Source organism: Phacochoerus africanus, chromosome 1 (genome assembly GCF_016906955.1).
Source record: "Phacochoerus africanus isolate WHEZ1 chromosome 1, ROS_Pafr_v1, whole genome shotgun sequence".
Classification (NCBI taxonomy): Eukaryota; Metazoa; Chordata; class Mammalia; order Artiodactyla; family Suidae; genus Phacochoerus; species Phacochoerus africanus.
In genome coordinates this window covers 157,700,143-157,719,640 of record NC_062544.1, presented here as the reverse complement: position 1 = coordinate 157,719,640, position 19,498 = coordinate 157,700,143, and the positions used below count along the sequence as shown (strand labels likewise).

At 38.3% G+C, this 19,498-nt stretch overlaps 1 protein-coding gene across 1 annotated transcript in view; it reads left to right on the top strand.

Annotated features, from left to right (window-relative positions):
• STAG1 (stromal antigen 1) overlaps window positions 1-19,498 on the top strand; it is a 415,995-nt gene that overhangs the window by 291,279 nt on the left and 105,218 nt on the right. The window contains exons 11-12 of the mRNA XM_047782999.1: window positions 10,529-10,627; window positions 11,116-11,195. Of these exons, the coding sequence (XP_047638955.1) occupies window positions 10,529-10,627; window positions 11,116-11,195 (179 nt within the window). The remainder of the gene's footprint in view (window positions 1-10,528; window positions 10,628-11,115; window positions 11,196-19,498) is intronic.

The window sequence follows — 19,498 nt, the reverse complement described above, 5'->3', positions numbered from 1 at the left end:
GGAAGAGACAGTCTCTTCAATAAGTGGTGTTGGGAAAACTGGACAGCCACATGTAAATGAGTGAAATTCAAACATTTTCTCACACTGTATACACATATAAACTCAAAATGGATTAAATACCTAAAACTAAGACCAGAAACCATAAAACTCCTGGAAGAAAACATAGGCAGAACATAGAATTTGTGTCTCTGACATAAATCCTAGCAAGTTTTTTTTTCAGATCTATCTCCTAAGACAAAGGAAACAAAACAAAAATAAACAAATGGAACCCAGTTAAACTTAAAAGCTCTTGCACAGCAAAGGAGACCATCAGCAAAATGAAAAGATAACATACAGGAAGTACCTATTGTGGCTCAGCGGTAACAAGCCCTACTTGTGTCCGTGGGGATGCAGGTTCAATCCCTGGACTTGCTTGGTGGGTTGAGGATCTGGTGTTGCTGTGAGCTGTGGTGTAGGTTGCAGGTGTGGCTCGGATCCCGAGTTGCTGTGGCTGCGGCATAGGCCTGCAGCTGTGGCTATTTGTTCTCCTAGCCAGGAACTTCCATATGCCACAGGTACAGCCCTAAAAAGCAAAAAAAAAAAAAAAAAAGACAATATACAGAATGGGAGAAAATTTGCAAATGATATGACAGCTAAGGGATTAGTACCCCAAATATGTAAACATTTCATACAACTCAGTATCAAAAAAACGAAAAACCTAATTCAGAAGTGGGCAGTTTGAGATTAGCAGAGGAAAACTATTACATATGGAATGGCCAAACAACAAGGTCCTACTATAAAAAGAACTATGTTCAGTATCCTGTGACAAACCGTAATGGAAAAGAATATGTCTTAAGAATGTGTGTGTGTGTGTATAACTGAATCACTTTGTACAGAAGAAAACACTATTGTAAATCAACTATTTTAATAAAAAACTTTTTAATGGGCAGAAGACCTGAATAGACATTTTTCCAAAGAAGGCATGCAGATGGCAAAAATATGCTCATCATTGCTCATCACCATAAAATGCAAATCGAAACCACAGCATAATATCACCTTACTACTGTCAGAATTGCTGTCATCAAAAATACCACAAGTAACAGTGTTGGCAAGGATGTGGAGAAATGGGAACCCTCATATACTTTTGGTGGGAATGAAAATTGGTGCAGCCATTATAGAATACAATATGAAGGTTTCTCAACTAAAAATAGAAATAGTATATGATGTAGCAATTTTACTCCTAGGTTTATGTCCAGAGAAAATGAAAACACAAATCTGAAAAGATACATGCACTCTAGTGTTCATAGCAACACTATTTGCATTAGCCAAGACATGGAAGCAACCTAAATGTTCATTAACAGATGAATTGATAAGGAAGAAATGGTATATCTATACAATGGAATATTACACAGCTATAAAAAAGAATGGAATTTTGGAGTTCCCTGCTGGCCTAACAGTTAAGAATTTAGCTTGGTCATTGTGGCTTGGGCTCAATACCTGTCCTAGGAACTTTTGCATGCTGTGAGCCCAGCCAAAAAAATAAATAAATAAAAGAATGAAATTTTGCTCTTTGCGAAAACATGGGTGAACCTAGATGGTATTATGTTTAGTGAAATAAGTTAGAGAAAAATAAACACTGCATGTTAATACCTACAAATTATATCTAAAAATTGAAATGAATGAATGTAACAAATAGACTTACAGATACAGAGATAGAGAACAAACTAGTGATTATCTGTGGAGAGAGAGAAGTAAGGAGGGCCAGGACACAGGGTGATTAAGAGGTACAGCTACTATGTAGCTTTCAGTGGAGGATAAATCCATAAAAATATTGAATCAGTATGTTGTACACCTAAAAGTAATATTATAAATCAATTATAATTCAATAAAAATTTTAAGGTAAAAGTAATGATCCTTTGCCATGAGTATCAACATAAGTGACATATGTTTTTTTCTCCCCAGGGAGCAAGCTGCTGCCACAGTTCTTTTCCCCATATGGGGAGACCCATTAGTAGTCCAGTCTTTTAGTTGCCATTTGCCTGACCAGATGGCTAGGTCATTGGCAACAGTTCATGAGTTAGTGAAAAATATATCAAGGAATGGTGGTAGGGATGGCCCGCACTGAAGTCAGTCACCATAATGTAGAGCTTGGCCAGTTGGTTGCTGCAGCCCAGCAGACCTTATCTACCTTTAGTTTCACAGAGCTGTTAGTAAACCATGTCAGCAGGTTTATATTTGAATGGTAGCCTCAGGATGGGCCAAAGCATCCACTCTGACCCTTTGGGACTTTATGGTAAGCTGGCTATTTGCTTATAGAGCCTACTTTTCCCTTAGGGTTCTAGCCAGACACAATCTTGGATGTATCATTTCCATTTTATGATTGAGCTCTATTGAGCCTTTCCAACTTTATTAATATGAATTACCCAAGTGAAAATGAGTAGTTCAAGATGAATTGTCACTAAATGTGGCACTCTGGCCATAAGATGCTTTATCTCCCTCACTGCCCAATATTAAGGAAGGAGATGTCATTCAAAAGGGATGTGAAGGGTAGCAGATTCTAGAAGTTTGCGTATCCAGAATACAAGAGGTCAGTGCACTTCAGTGGCAGTGTCCTTCTGCCTCAGACTGCAATCATCGTATGTGAGAGTTGCAGAAACCCACCTTCCCATTAGGATGGCTAGCAATTTCAGAGGTCCCAAAGGCTGTGCCTGGACCACTCCTTGCTGAAACAGCTTCCAGGGTCTGCTGCTGTAAAAGGGCTTCATTTAAAATTGGTTGTTAGTTGTTTTAGGAGTTCCCATCGTTGCTCAGCGGAAATTAATCTGACTGGGAACCATGTTGTGGGTTCAATCCCTGGCCTCACTCAGTGGGTTAAGGTCCGGCATTGCCATGAGCTGTGGTGTAGGTCACAGACGTGGCTCAGATCTGGTGTTGCTCTGACTGTGGCGTAGGCTGGCAGCTACAGCTCCAATTCAGCCCCTAACCTGGGAACCTCCATATGCTGTGGGTACGGCCCTAAAAAGAAAAAAAAATTGGTTGGTTTACAGGTCAGCTAGATTAAAGGGGACCAGAGAGCACTCAGGTAGAATACCTGCTGTTTCCATTACACAAAGAGCTCCACTACCTTTTGGGCCTCCATTTTATTAGTGCTACTAAGGGCTTACAGTTTTTTTTCTGTGCCATCACTGAGATATTTCTTTCATTCTTCTCGATGTGGACCCTGGTATGCTAAACTGGACTTTATCTGGATTTTAACCAAATTGGTGCTAATCATTCTGTCAATTACTAAATACAGCACTGTAGCCATGTCATTAATTTAAAGGATAACTAAAATTTCTGTTGGTACTTGGGCTTGTTGAAAATCAAGCCCTTCCCTCTGGTAGCATTTGCAGAAGAATTTAGGTATCCCTGGAGGAGTACAGTAGAAGTATGTTGTAGACTGTTCAATGTGAACAAAAATTAGTTGATGAGTTCCTGCTGTGGCACACAGCGTGTTAAAGATTCAGTGTTGTCTCTGCGGTGCCTCAGGTTCTAGTCCTGGCCTGGGAACTTCCATATACTGCAGATGTTGCCAAAAAAAAAAAAAAATTGTTGTGGTCTTTATCCTGTAAAAGGATCAAATAAAAGGCATTAGCCAGGGAGTTCCTTTTGTGGCTCAGTGATAACGAACCCAGCTAGTATCCATGAGAATGTGGGTTCAATCCCTGGCCCCACTCAGTGGGTTAAGAATGTGACCTGTGGTGTAGGTCACAGATGCAGCTCGGATCTGTTGTTGCTGCGGTATAGGCCAGCAGCTGTAGCTCCAATTTTGACCCCTAGCCCAGGAACCTCCATATGCCACAAGTGTGGGCCCCCCCCCCCAAAAAAAAAAGGCATTGGCCGTATTAGTCAAGAGTGTGCTCCTTTCTCATATGGGTTGCCACTGTCTCAATGGTGGTGATAATATTGGGAACTGCTAGGACAAAAGCCCTGTGGTAATCTATCCACCTCCAAACCCCAGAGGCCTTCCTGACTGACCATGATAGACTGTTAAATTGTGACAGGATGGTTATCAGCACCCTGATAACAGCATCTGCTTGTTTGTCTAGAATTAACAGAGTGATGTCCCTTTTTCCACCGTAGAGTCAGTATTTTTGTTGAACAATGCCCCGTGGTTTACATGGCTCTGGAATTGGCCAGGAATGCACCTGGCCTGTAGTGCTGGAATTTGTCCTTGTTGTGGTATATACCCTCTGAGGCAGTGATGATGTTTAATACTGCACACAGCCAAAATGTTAATGCTTGTTATGTACTCAGTGGTAGGAACCAGGATCATCAGCACCTGAAATGATGCAAAAGTCCTCATCCACAAATACATGTGGACTTGTCTTCCATGAGTAGCTATATTCATCCCAAAGTTAGTATTTTTTTTCTTTTTTCTTTTTAGGGGTGCACCTGTGACAAATGGAAGTTCCCAGGCTAGGGGTTGAAATTGGAGCTACAGCTGCTGACCTACAACACAGCCGTAGCAATGCAGGATCCAAGACACATCTGTGACCTACACCACAGCTCACAGCAACGCACGATCCCCGACCCACTGAGCAAGGTCAGGAATTGAACCTGCTTCCTCATGGATACTAGTCAGATTCATTTCCACTGAGCCACAACAGAACTCCCCAAAGTTAGTATTTTAATTCTACCGCTATAGGGACCTGGGGTTATTGTCATTTGGGCACCAGTACCTAAAAGTTTGACTCCTTGATTTCCTTTTCCCTTCTATCCAGACAGGGACTTAGGGCTTCTGGTCTCCAGTGGGGACCCAGAGACCCTGGCCCCATTCCTAAGTGTTTTTCAGCCCTAGGCAATTAAGTCTGCAGTGCCCCTTCATCAACAAATGCAAAACCAGATTACTTGAGACTCCCCCAGCTGCTGTTCTTACCTATCCTTCAGTTTCCTTATTTCACTTTTAAAGGACTTCATTTCAAACAGTTTTGTTTTCAGCAATGCCATAGGTGGTTTTGCATTGAGTGAAAACAGGTTTTATTTGAGATGTATAAATCACTTGGATCAGGTGAAGTTTCCTGCATGGGATCCTTTTACTTACCGCAGACATTATTTGCGATCCCTAAAATACCTTGAGAGTTTGGGGGCAAAATGGGAGCACAAAGGTGGCCAAGAGCCAGAGTGTAGTTTCCCTACATTTTTTAGGACCTATTTCATATTTTCACTCTTAACCGTTTCACCAACTTTTCCCTGTTGACAAGATTTTCCATATACCCCCATATGGCCAAAGAAGGGCCAGCACCTCAGTCCATCCATCACCACCACCCCATCCCCAGAACCAGCTGACTAGCTCTTTCATTCTATCATGCTATGTTGGTTTTTGTTGGCAACTCTGTATCTCTTGGTAAGGAAGTATCCAGGCCTAAGGCCCCTTGTTAGACAGCTGAGAAGGGGCTATAAAGACTACATGAACAAGACTTCTTTTCCTAAATGTGTAACAATTCCTTCTCAGGACTACTCCTTCTATTCTTACCAAATGAAAAGAAAAAGAGAAAGGGATAAAAGAAAACTTTTGAGGGCGATATGTTTATTACCTTAAACAGTACAATGTATGTACGTCCATATGCATCAGACAAGTTCTTTGTATATAAATTATGTCTCAATAAAACTGTCAAAAAAATAACAAAAGACTGTCTTCTCTGTACTCCCTTCACGCCACCACATAGGAATGTATCTACTCCTTGACAGGCCACCTGAATTTGGTTCATTTTAACTCTTTTTTTTTTTTTTTGTCTTTTTAGGTCTGCACCCATGGCATATGGAGGTTCCCAGGTTAGGGGTCTAATCAGAGCTACAGCCACCGGCCTCTGCCACAGCCACAGCAATACTGGATCCTTAACCCACTGAGCGAGGCCAGGGATCAAACCCTAAACCTCATGGTTCCTAGTCAGATTCTTTTCCACTGCACCAAAACGGAAACTCCCATTTTAACTCTTTACATTATTCCCATTGAGTTGTTCATAGTGCACACATCTTTTTAATAGGCAGCATTCTTTGCTAGAAACATGAATTACTGCCCCTTAAAAATACAGCTCAGGGAGTTTCCATCGTGGCTTAGCAGTAACGAACCCGACTAGGATCCACAAGGTTGCAAGTTCAGTCCCTGGCCTCGCTCAGTTGGGTTAAAGATCTGGCGTTGCCGTGAGCTGTGGTATAGGTAGAAGGCAAGGCTCGAATCTAGCGTTGCTGTGGCTCTGGTGTAGGCTGATGGGTCCAGCTTCACTTCGACCCCTAGCCTGGGAATCTCTGTATGACAAGGGTGCAGCCCTAAAAAAAGAAAAATACACCTCATTATGTAAAACATGCCATTATGCCACACAATACTTTTTGTAGCTATTAACATTTTTTTCAGAAATAATTTTGCAAAAATGTTGATAGGTTAGAATCTCTGACAAGCATGCCCAGCCCTCTCCCTCAAACAAATTTTTTTTCTCTTTTCTGGGTTTTCTTTTTTGCTTTTATATTTTTATATATTTATTCAAAAAATATAAATCAGCAGCAACTTTGGGTTATCCAGTGTGTTAAGTAATATTCAGACCTGAATAAGATTTTATGTAATGGGAAAACAACAAAACATTTAGATACTCTAATAGAAGTAGCTTCAGAGTATAGCAGAGCCCCAAAATAGAGAAATTACCAAAAGTACAAGTGGAGTTTTCATCTAAGTTTTTGTTAGGTGTTATTGTTGAGTTATTTAATTAAGTTCCTGTAATGTAAGCAGGCCATGTTATAGGTGAAGAACCAAGGTTTGGGAGGAGAGGTAGTTGATTGGGAGGAATCACTGGACAAGGTGAAGATAAAATTCGATTCATATCTTTGTTACACCTGTAATTTGCTATGTGGATAAAATAATTTCATCTTTTTTGACCTTATTTTCAAATCTGAAGTTAGAAGTAAGGAAACTTACATGCTATCTTAGATCTGGGGTTATGATTTTACTTCTGGTCCAGTGTCTTTAATCTCCTTTATCTATTGTCGATCTTGTGATTTTTTAGATATATGTTACATAATACTTTTGTTGGCTTTCCACCTGTCTTGCCTTGAGGAAGACCATGTCTTGTGAGACATCTCCATAGATCCTCATGGGTTGCTTTGTAACATTGCTACACATCAGAATTATGCCCCTCTTGCATCTAAGAGTTAGGTGATGGTACCTTGTTTTTGCTATTCTGTAATCTCATAATCTCCACTGCTACTGGAAACCAAATTCTCTTTTGAGTGTCTCCTATTGCCAACTCTAGCCTACAGAACACAGCCATTATGGAGTTTCTTAGTGAGGCCTGTTCCTCCCCATCACCAGACTTTTCCTTATTGCCTTGCTAAAACAGTGTATATTCTCTGGGCCCTCCTGAGAAACATACTCAACTAGTGGGTTTTCTGACTTTATACGGGAGACCTTTCTAGCATGCTTACTTCACAGTCTTTAAATGCCTTTCTTGACAGTATTCCACAAGGATTCTTAAATATGTTTCATTAATATGCACCATTGCTTCTTCCAAGAGCCATATAGCAATGTGTTAGGCCATTTCCAGGGGCCCTAAATCCTGAAGCAAGGGAGAGTTCCCCATATCCCATTTGATAGTCCCATTCCCTAGTCCAGTACCCTCAGCAACCACTCTCTTGGTTTTTGGTGGCTCAAATTGGCTCACTCATGCAGCACTTGTATAATCCCTCTGTTCCTCCAACAGACCCAGTACTTTCCCATTTGGGCCACATTGATTTTTTTTTTTTTTTTTTGGCTTTTTGGCTTTCTGGGGCCGCACCTGTAGCATATGGAAGCTCCTAGGCTAGGGGTCAAATCAGAGCTGTAGCTGCTGGCCTACACCATAGCCACAGCAACTCAGGGTCTGAGCTGTGTCTGTGACCTATACACAGCCCACAGCAACGCTGGGTCCTTATCCCACTGAGTGAGGCCAGGGATCAAATCCGCAACCTCATGGATACTGGTTGGGTTTGTTCCCACTGAGCCATGACAGGAACTCCTGAAATTTGGACTTAGCTTGTGGCCCCAAGGAAGATTGATAAGAGCTTGAAAGGGGCTACTAGCATTGTCACTTGCTTCACTTGAGGTTTCCATATAGTCAAAGGGAGGGGTGGGTGGAGTCATGCTGTCCTCTAACAAGGGACCGTGAGACTTACTTGTAGGCCCATGAATTCGAAACTTGGAGTTCAAGGTTCTCAGCTACATCCACCCAGTTATTTTTTTGGACTTGCTCTTATTTCCTTTATGGCACTGATTATGGCATAGATTTGGCTGAGATAAATTCTGCTGCCTTTAAAATTTGCCACACCCAAAACTAATAATTCCTTAATGATTGTTCATATCTCTCTGTCTCTCTGTCTCCTCTCTCTCTCTGCCATGCCCATGGCACGCAAAAGTTCCTGGGCCAGGGATCGAACCCAAGCCACATCAGTGACAACTTTTAACTGCTAAGCCACCAGGGACCTCCTCATTTTCTCACTTTAGCATCTCAGTGATAGCCACCCATAGTCCTTATCGTTCTGATCCCTTCAAGTGCTTGGCTCTTGTACAAATTAGGTGCTCATCCCCTTTTACCTAATAGGTGAATTAGCAAATTGTTGCTATCCTATATCAGAGACTATCATTAACTTTACTCACCACCAATAACTGGATCCTTTCTCATAGTTGTCCATCCTTCAAGTGATCCAGTCTTAGAATCCCATCATCAAAGTCTGCTCCTTAGGACCACTCTTGGTACCACTGTTTAGGTTACTCTCCCTAGAAGCCGAGCCTTAGTCACAGATTTTTGTGGTAGTGATACTTTGAGATTTGTACTCTCAGGAGAAGCATTTAAGAAAGTGAGGAATATAGAATAAGGCAAGAAACACAGTAACAGAAATGTGGCTGAGGTTCCTGTCTGAGCATGATCTCAGAAGGAGCTTTGAAGGATAAATTGCACCTGCAAGATTGTCCTGCCCTGAGACAAGGTAGTTGGGCTTTTTGACTCATTCCCCCACTGACTTCCAGACTCATCCTGGAGAAGGGAAAGCATATAGATGGGAGAGGCAGGGTGGAACATAGGCATCCTTGTGCTGTGGTGGTCTCAGCCATGGTCAGTTCTCCAGGGAAAGATACAGTTAAAACACTGTTAGCTATCAATACAGGAGGAAGCAGAAAAATTAGCTATCCTTCCTTGTATATTAGGATTTGGGCATCCGAGCAGGGCTTCAACACCATCTACCACAGACCTGTTATGTGCTAGAGACTTTACCAGCAAGCATTCTCTCATTCAGTGGTGTGCAAGTGATACCTTGAATCAGCTTTCAAGAGAGTGATTATGGACATCCATTTGCTTATATTAGTTCAGTATCATTGGATAGCTTGAGATTGACCACAAAGGAAGTATTAACATCACAGAAATCTTGAAATGTAACAGTTGAGGGCGCCACTAGAGCTGATTATTAAAACTTTTACTGGCATGCCCCGGCATTCAAGCCTTACAACAACCTTATGAAGTCAATATCACTATTTTACTTTTTTTAGGGCTGCATGTGCAGCATATGGAAGTTCCCCGGCTAGGGGTTGAATTGGAGCTATAGCTGCTGACCTACATCACTGCCACAGCAATGTAGGATCTGATCCAAACCGAGTCTATGACCTATACCACACAGCTCACGGCAAGACTGAATTCTTAACCCACTAAGGGAGGCCAGGGATCAAACCTGCATTCTCATGGATACTAGTCAGGTTCATTACCAGAGCCACAGTGAGAACTTCTGGTATCACTATTTTTATTTATTTATTTATTTATTTATTTTTGTCTTTTTGGGCTGCACCCTTGGCATATGGAGGTTCCCAGGCTAGGGGTCAAATCTGAGCTGTGGCTGCCAGCCTACATCACAGCCACAGCAATGCCAGATCCAAGCCACGTCTGTGACCTGCACCATAACTCAGAGCAATGCTGGATCCTTAACCCACTGGGCAAGGCCAGGGATCGAACCCACAACCTCATGGTTCCTAGTCAGATTCGTTTCCACTTTGCCATGACAAGCACTCCATAGTATCACTATTTTATAAATGAGAAAACTGAGTATCAGAGTTATTACTATATTCGCCATGATGACCCTTTTAATATGAAATTGGATTTTTCACAGGAAGGACAAATTATCATGCCTTTCTTAAATTAAAATCATAGGTTGAAAATTCTCTCAAAGCACCACAGTACAGTGTGGAAAATAATTCATGTTGAATCAGAGTTGATACACATTTGAAAAAAGGTGTGACTTACTCTCAAGTAGCCAAGGAGTTTTTAGTGCTTTTTTTTTTTTTTTACAGCTAATAAAAATAACTACTTTTAGTGCATTTTTAATTAAATATAAGTGCGATACAATTACTTTTTTCACTTTATGTTGAATTACAATATGAAATAAATTGAATGGGTAAGCTGAAAATTACTTTAGTCTTCATATAGACATGAAATTCTTTTTCAACATTTGTTATGTGGAATTGACTGCTTCTGTTGGGTTTTTACTTGTATTTCTGAAGCAAGGAGAAGTCAGGCTGAAGTGTTTGAAAGCTCTACAAAGTCTGTATACCAATAGAGAATTATTTCCCAAATTGGAGCTATTCACTAACCGATTCAAGGTAAGAAATGCTTAGCTTATCTTTATTTTCACTTTTAAAATACTCATTATAAATGGTATAAAAAATAGATTACCATAACAGGTGTTTAGTTCATATTCTTTACTGCGTGTTCTTTAAATGAACCTGTATTAAATAGATATCTGTTTTACAATAGATACCAACATGAGATCTTATTTATTGCCTTTCATGGAGGGCCCACCTGCTTAAAATAAGATTTTCTTCATGAACAGCTTTTTATAATCATATTAACTATGCAACGTAAGGTTTGTCTCTGTGTTAGAGAATGCCAGTTGAGGAAAAAGATTCCATGTTATAAACATTTATAATGCCTTCTTTGTGTGTATAGGACTATGATTATGTGGTTTCAAGACTAAAACTTTGTATTTGATCTGTCATTGGTCTTCCATGTACTCCTCCAAAGACATTACTTAAGATCTGTCTTGACTTAGTTTCTGTTTATGGTTGGTTTGATTTATAACTTTTTTTAGGATCGCATTGTATCAATGACACTTGATAAGGAATATGACGTTGCTGTGGAAGCTATTCGATTGGTTACTCTGATACTTCAGTAAGTATAATATTTATTAGTATTTTAATTAAGCTGTTAACATTTTAATATTTTCCCAGAATTTTGATACACTTCACATCTATAACCCCTATATATATATATATATATGATATAAATATATCATATATATATAAATATAAATATATATATATATATTTATCACATTAAGAGGGTTTTTTTTAACATTTTAATTTTTTTACATTTTAAGGTTAGGTTTGAAACAAATTTTTTTTTTTAATATTATCTATTTCCTTTACGTAAAAGTTATTTTATGCAGTCCAAGGGGAAGTATCAGTGACGCCGCATACTTTTCTGTTTAAAGAGACGGAGAGAAAAGAGTTCAAGTGATAGATTTTACAAATAGACTTCTTTGGAATGGTATAGAAGTCAGAGAAAGGAAATAAAGCATTTCAATTGTATCATTGATATAATAGAGCTTTTAAAATAGGAATAGTTAGTTTCACCTATAAAGCTTTGACTGAAAGCTAAGGAAGAATCTATGTGAGAAAATTCACACAAAGCAAATTCCTAGCAAAGTCATTACAGATATTCCTCTCCCCAGTTTGTGATGCTATATCTGTCATATACCAAACATCATGTATGCCTGTGTTGTTTTGATCTCTTTTTACCTTTTTCTGCTCTAGTGCCATGTTCTTTATTATTGTGGCTTATAATACTGTATATGTTGTATGTTACAAATATGGCCTCTTACTGGTTTATGATTCCTCCTTCTCTGCCTTTCTTTTAAAAATCCACTTAACTACTTGTGGATTTATTTTTTTCTTTATGAATTTTTAAAGTACTTTTGTCTAATTCCTTAGAAACTCTAGCTGAGATTCTAAATATTGGAACTACATTTAATTTTATGTTAAATTTAGGAGAGAATAGAATTTGGTACAATTATATATCATTTATACATGAAAATGATACACATCTTTACCCAGATCTCATTAGGTCTTTTATATAAGGTTTAAATTGCTCATAGAATTATTGTACATTATTACGTTAATTCTGAAATACTTTATGACTTTGTTGTTATATGGTTAGTATTTAGTGTTAATATTTTTTACTTGATTATTGGTGAGGCAAAGAAACCTTAGTTTTTATGTTGGTCTTATATGTGCACCTGTTAGAACTTTTATGCATTTCGATTGGTTGTATTGGATTTACTATATAGATTATTATATGATCTGCAAATAACTTCAGTTCTGTCTTCTTCTTTTCTAACCTTAAAACTTTTTGTTTCATTCTCTTGTCTGGTCGCGTTAGCCAGGACTTTGAGCACTATAAAAGTATCACTGATAGTGAATTTTTTTGTTCTTGTTCTAGGACGTCATCTAAAATTCTTTGTTTCTGAATTTCTGAGATAGGTTTTTGATATATAAAAGTTCCTTTGTATTCTCAAATTTCTGGGATTTTCCTTCATATAGTGATTAGCCTGAATGAAATTGGTAAATTTGTCTAGTGGTAAACCACCCTTGCATTTCTTTTTTTTTCTTTTTTTTTTTTAACTTTATTTTATTTTCCCACTGTACAGCAAGGGGATCAAGTTATCCTTACATGTATACATTTTTCCCCCACCCTTTGTTCTGCTGCAGCATGAGTATCTAGACATAGTTCTCAATGCTACTCAGCAGGATCTCCTTGTATCTGATAGCCCCAAGTTGTATCTGATAACCCCAAGCTCCCGATCCCACCCACCCCCTCCCTCTCCCATTAGGCAGCCACAAGTCTCTTCTCCAAGTCCATGATTTTCTTTTCTAAGGAGATGTTCATTTGTGCTGGATATTAGATTCCAGTTATAAGTGATATCATATGGTATTTGTCTTTGTTTTTCTGGCTCATTTCACTCAGTATGAGATTCTCTAGTTCCATCCTTGTTGCTGCAAATGGCATTATGTCATTCTTTTTTATGGCTGAGTAGTATTCCATTGTGTGTATATACCACATCTTCCGAATCCAATCATCTGTTGATGGACATTTGGGTTGTTTCCATGTCCTTGCTATTGTGAATAGTGCTGCAATGAACATGCGGGTGCATATGTCTCTTTTAAGTGGAGTTTTGTCCAAATATATGACCAAGAGTGGGATTGCAGGGTCATATGGAAGTTCTATGTGTAGATTTCTAAGGTATCTCCAAACTGTTCTCCATAGTGGCTGTACCAGTTTACATTCCCACCAGCAGTGCAGGAGGGTTCCCTTTTCTCCACAGCCCCTCCAGCACTTGTTATTTGTGGATTTATTAACGATGGCCATTCTGACTGGTGTGAGGTGGTATCTCATGGTTGTTTTGATTTGCATTTCTCTTATAGTCAGCGATGTTGAGCATTTTTTCATGTGTTTGCTGGCCATCTGTATATCTTCTTTGGAGAAATGTCTATTCAGGTCTTTTGCCCATTTTTCCATTGGTTGATTGGCTTTTTTGCTGTTGGGTTGTATAAGTTGTTTATATATTCTAGAGATTAAGCCCTTGTCCGTTGCATCATTTGAAACTATTTTCTCCCATTCTGTAAGTTGTCTTTTTGTTTTCTTTTGGGTTTCCTTTGCTGTGCAAAAGCTTTTCAGTTTGATGAGGTCCCATGGGTTTATTTTTGCTCTCATTTCTATTGCTTTGGGAGACTGACCTGAGAAAATATTCATGATGTTGATGTCAGAGAGTGTTTTGCCTATGTTTTCTTCTAGGAGTTTGATGGTGTCCTGTCGTATATTTAAGTCTTTCAGCCATTTTGAGTTTATTTTTGTGCATGGTGTGAGGGTGTGTTCTAATTTCATTGTTTTGCATGCAGCTGTCCAGGTTTCCCAGCAATGCTTGCTGAATAGACTTTCTTGTTCCCATTTGATGTTCTTGCCTCCCTTGTCAAACATTAATCCACCATAGGTGTCAGGGTTTATTTCCGGGTTCTCTATTCTGTTCCATTGGTCTGTCTGTCTGTTTTGATACCAGTACCACACTGTTTTGATGACTGTGGCTTTGTAGTATTTCTTGAAGTCTGGGAGAGTTATGCCTCCTCCTTGGTTTTTGTTTCTCAGGATTGCTTTGGCGATTCTGGGTCTTTTGTTGTTCCATATAAATTTTTGGATTGTTTCAAAGAAGAAATCAATAAAATAGATTCAAAAAACAATAGAGAAAATTAATAAAACTAAGAGCTGGTTCTTTGAAAAGGTAAACACAATTGACAAACCCCTGGCCAGACTCACTAAAAAGAGGAGAGAAAGAACTCAAATAAACAAAATTATAAATGAAAAAGGAGAAATTGCAATGGATACTGCAGAAATACAAAAAACCATAAGAGAATACTATGAACAACTATATGCCAACAAATTTGACAATCTGGAAGAAATGGACAACTTTCTAGAATCTTACAGCCTGCCAAAACTGAATCAAGAAGAAACAGACCAACTGAACAGACCGATTACTATAAATGAAATTGAAGATATCATAAAAACACTTCCTACAAATAAAAGTCCAGGACCAGATGGCTTCACAGGCAAATTCTATCAAACATAAAAAGAGGAAGTGGTGCCTATCCTCCTTAAACTCTTTCAAAAGGTTGAAGAAGAAGGAATACTCCCAAAGACATTCTATGATGCCACCATCACCCTAATTCCAAAATCAGACAGAGATAACACCAAAAAAGAAAACTATTGGCCAATATCATTGATGAATATAGATGCAAAAAATCTCAACAAAATCTTAGCCAACCGAATCCAACAACTTATCAGAAAGATCACACACCATGACCAGGTAGGGTTCGTTCCAGGTTCACAAGGATGGTTCAACATACGCAAATCAATCAACATCATACACCACATTAACAAAAGAAAAGTCAAAAATCATATGATCATCTCAATAGACGCAGAAAAAGCATTTGACAAAGTCCAACATCCATTCATGATCAAGACCCTCGCCAAAGTGGGTATAGAGGGAACATTCCTAAACATAATCAAAGCCATTTATGACAAACCCACAGCAAATATAATCCTCAATGGAGAAAAACTGAAAGCCTTCTCACTCAAATCTGGAACAAGACAGGGATGCCCACTCTCACCAGTGCTATACAGCATAGTTTTGGAAGTCCTGGCCACAGCAATCAGACAAACAAAAGAAATAAAAGGCATTCATATAGGAAGAGAAGAGATAAAACTGTCACTGTATGCAGATGACATGATACTATACACAGAAAACCCTAAGGACTCAACCCCAAAACTACTTGAACTGATTAATAAATTCAGCAAAGTAGCAGGATATAAGACTAACATTCAGAAGTCAATCGCATTTCTGTATACCAGCAAAGAAATATTAGAAAAGGAATGCAAAAATACAATACCTTTTAAAATTGCACCTCACAAAATCAAATACCTCAGAATACACCTGACCAAGGAGGTAAAGGACTTATATGCTGAGAACTATAAAACTTTAATCAAAGAAATCAAAGAAGATGTAAAGAAATGGAAAGATATTCCATGTTCCTGGATTGGGAAAATCAATATTGTAAAAATGGCCATACTACCCAAAGCAATCTACAGATTCAATGCAATCCCTATCAAATTACCCATGACATTTTTCACAGAAATAAAACAGCCTTGCATTTCTAGAATAAATCCTGTTTGAATATATTTATTTTCATTGTGTTTTGCTTAAGTGTAGTGTTATATTTAATATCTTATTTAGGATTTTCACACTTTTGTTGTGTATAAATTTGACATTTTTCCTGATCTTTGTCCAACTTTGAAACCGGATATGTATGTATACACACACACAGACACACATTCTGTAAAATATCTTCAATAGTTTCTCACCCTTATTCTCTTCTGAAATAAATTTTCTATAACAGAGATTAATTCCTCCTGAAATTTTGAGAGAATTCTTCTGTTAAAGCCATGTCACTTTTGAGGTTTTTTTGAGAAGGTCTTTGATTACCATTTCTACTTCTTCAGTGGTTATGTAGCTCAATTAACTTTTATTTCCTCTTGTATTAATTTTGGCTTTTTGTAAGCTTTTTAAAAGATACCAATTTCATCACAGTTTTCAACTTTAGTATTTTATAGTTCATGATATTTTTATTCATAAAACTGCACTATTTCTTCTGTTAGTTCCTCTGTCATCCTTCATTTTATTTGTATCCTCTTTGTCTTAATCAATCATGCCAAAAGTTTGTCCATCCTACTCTTCTTTTTTTTCCCCCGTCTTTTTAGGGCCACACCTGTGGCATGTGAAAGTTTCCAGGCCAGAGGTCAAATCTGAGCTGCAGCTGCTGGCCCACAACACTGCCAGAGTAACTTGGGATCCAAGCCATGTCTGTGACCTATAGTGCAGGACAGGGATCCAGCCTGCACCCTCATGGATACTAGTTGGGTTCTTAACCCACTGAGCCACAACGGGAATTCCCTACTGTTCTTTTTAACGAACTAGCTTCATGGAGTTCCTTCTGTGGCACAGAGGTTTAGGAATCTGACTGTAACAGCTTGAGTCACTGTGGAAGTACAGTTTTGATCCCCAGCCCAGCACAGTGGGTTAAACAACCTGTGTCACAGCTGTGGCTTGGATTCTGTCCCTGGCCTAGGAACTTCCATGTGCCATAGGTACGGCTTTAAAAAATGAAAAATTTTCATTTATTTTTTTCTTATTTTTGAATAATCATATTTAAAATAATAAATATACTTTTAGGTACTACTTAAATAGCTTCTAAGCATTTGAACATAGAATATTTTCATGGACATTCAGTGATAAAAATTTTGATGACCTTTATGATTTTCATCTTTATCATGGATTATTCAATTGTAGTTTTCATTCTCCCTTGATCAGATAGGTTTTGTTCACTCTGTTTTATGGTATTATTTGAGAATGTGTTCTCAGTGTTTTGGTCAATTTTCTGAATTTTCTAAGTATGTTTAAAAATAATATGTATCTGTGTATATTGTGTATATATTTATATATTTATAGTCATTACTTTGAATTTATTTACTGTGTCATTCAAGTTATCTACACCTTTGCTTATTTTTGTCTACTTTTTTTTATTGTAGTGAAAATATAGTAAAGAGATTTGCTTGTTTATGTTTTACCTTTTAAAGGTATAGAATGTGATGATTTAATATACATATATATTGTGAAGTAATTAACACTTTTGTCTGCTTTTTAAGAGGGATGTATTTAAAGCCTTTACTATTCTTATCTTTCCTTATAGAGTGTTGTTTGTTATCATTCAGAGTATATAGATCAGTACCTCCCTGTTCATGCTTTTACATTACCTGTTATTATTCACTGTATCCTTACATCACATTCTTCCTTGTTGTTTATGAAAAAATTTTTCTTGTTCAGTTCTATTTTACAATATTAGGTCTCTTATTTAGTTCCTATCATGGCTCAGCAGAAACGAATCTGACTAGCATCCGTGAGGACACAGGTTCAATCCCTGACCTTGTTCTGTGGGTTGAGGATCTGACATGGCTGTGACCTGTGGTGTAGGTTGCAGATGTGACTTGGATCTGGTATTGCTCTGTGGCTGTGGTGTAGGCTGGCAGCTACAGCTCCGATTTGACCCCTCGCCTGGGACCCTCCATATGCCACAGGCGACACCCTAAAAAGACAAAAAATAAAATATTAGGTCCCTTAGTTTAAGTTTCTTTGTAAATTTTGCAAGCTTATCAATGTCTTTCCCTTGAACAAAAAGCACCAGCATTCCACCCACCCATCTTTTTCATTGAATTGTCAAGGGTTTAAAATCTTTGGTTAAAGATTACTTCTTTACCTTTTTTTTTTTTATTTCTATTTATTTAGTTTCAATACTTCCTCATTTAGACAGGAGTAAACGTTAAGATACTTCTTCCCTTGCTTCTTTTTTTGGGGAGGGCTATCAAAAAATAATGAAATTTATTATATTATAGAATAAGAATAATGTCGAGAGTTTGAATGGATATGAAGAAGGTAATATCATTTCCCCAACAGTGTGATAAATGACCCAGTTCTTTCTGTCCCTTCTGTCTGCCATTGTTGGTGTTGGCATTATCCTTAGGTTGGCAGCAACATGGGTGTAACACTTTCATGGGTCTCATCCAGACAAGGAAATGTAAAGGGATAAAAGACAACTACTTACTGTGTCTCATTTTTACGAGCAAGGAAACCTTTTGAAGAACTTTCCATCACATCTCATTGGCCAGAAGCATGTCAGATCCACCCCTGAAAGAGGGGTGGGGAAACTATGATTTGCTTACATTAGTAGGTGATAGTAGTATTCAAGAATCAATCTTTTTGATCCCTACACTTACAGTAAGGTGATAGAAGACAAGTTTTCTTTTTTTTCTTTTTTCTTTTTTTTTAATTACTAAATGAATTGTATTACATTTATAGTTGTACAATAATCATCACAACCAAATTTTATAGCATTTCCATCCCAAACCCCCAGTGTATCCCCCTACCCCCTAACCTGTCTCATTTGGAAGCCGTAAGTTTATCAGTGTCTATGAGTCAGTATTCTGCAAAGAAATTCATTGTGTCCTCTTTTTTAGATTCCACATGTCAGGGAAAGCATTTGATGTTGGTGTCTCATTGTCTGACTGACATCACTTAGCATGATAATTTCTAGGTCCATCAATGTTCCTGCAAAGGCCATTATTTCTTTCCTTTCAGGGCTCAGTAATGTTCCATTGTGTGTATGTACCAAATCTTCTTGATCCACTCCTCTGTCAGTGGACATTTAGGTTGTTTCCATGTGATGGACATTTAGGTTGTTTCCATGTCTTGGCTATTGAAAAGAGTGCTGCAATGAACATTGGAGTACATGTATCTTTTCAACTCATGGTTTTCTCTGCATAGATGCCCCAGAGTGGGATTGCTGGATCAAATAGTAATTCTATTTTTAGTTTTCTGAGGAATCTCCATACTGCTTTCCAGAGTGGTTGCACCAATTTACAATCCCACCAACAGCGTAGCAGGGTTTCCTTTTCTCGACACCCTCTCCAGAACTTAACTGTTTGTAGACTTTCTGATGATGGCCATTCTGGCCGGTGTAAGGTGGTACCTCATTGTGTTTTTGATTTGCATTTCTCTAATAACGAGTGATGCTGAATATCTTTTCATGTGTTTTTTTGGCCATCCGTATATCTTCTTTGGAGAACTGCCTGTTTAGACCTTCTGCCCATTTTTGGATGGGGTTGTTTGTTTTTTGGTATTGAGCTGCAGAAGGTGTTTCTAAATTTTGGAGCTGAATCCCTTGTCAGTCGATCCATTTGCAAAGATTTTCTCCCATTCTGTGGGTTGTCTTTTCGTTTTGTTTAGGGTTTCCTTTGCTGTGCAGAAACTTTTC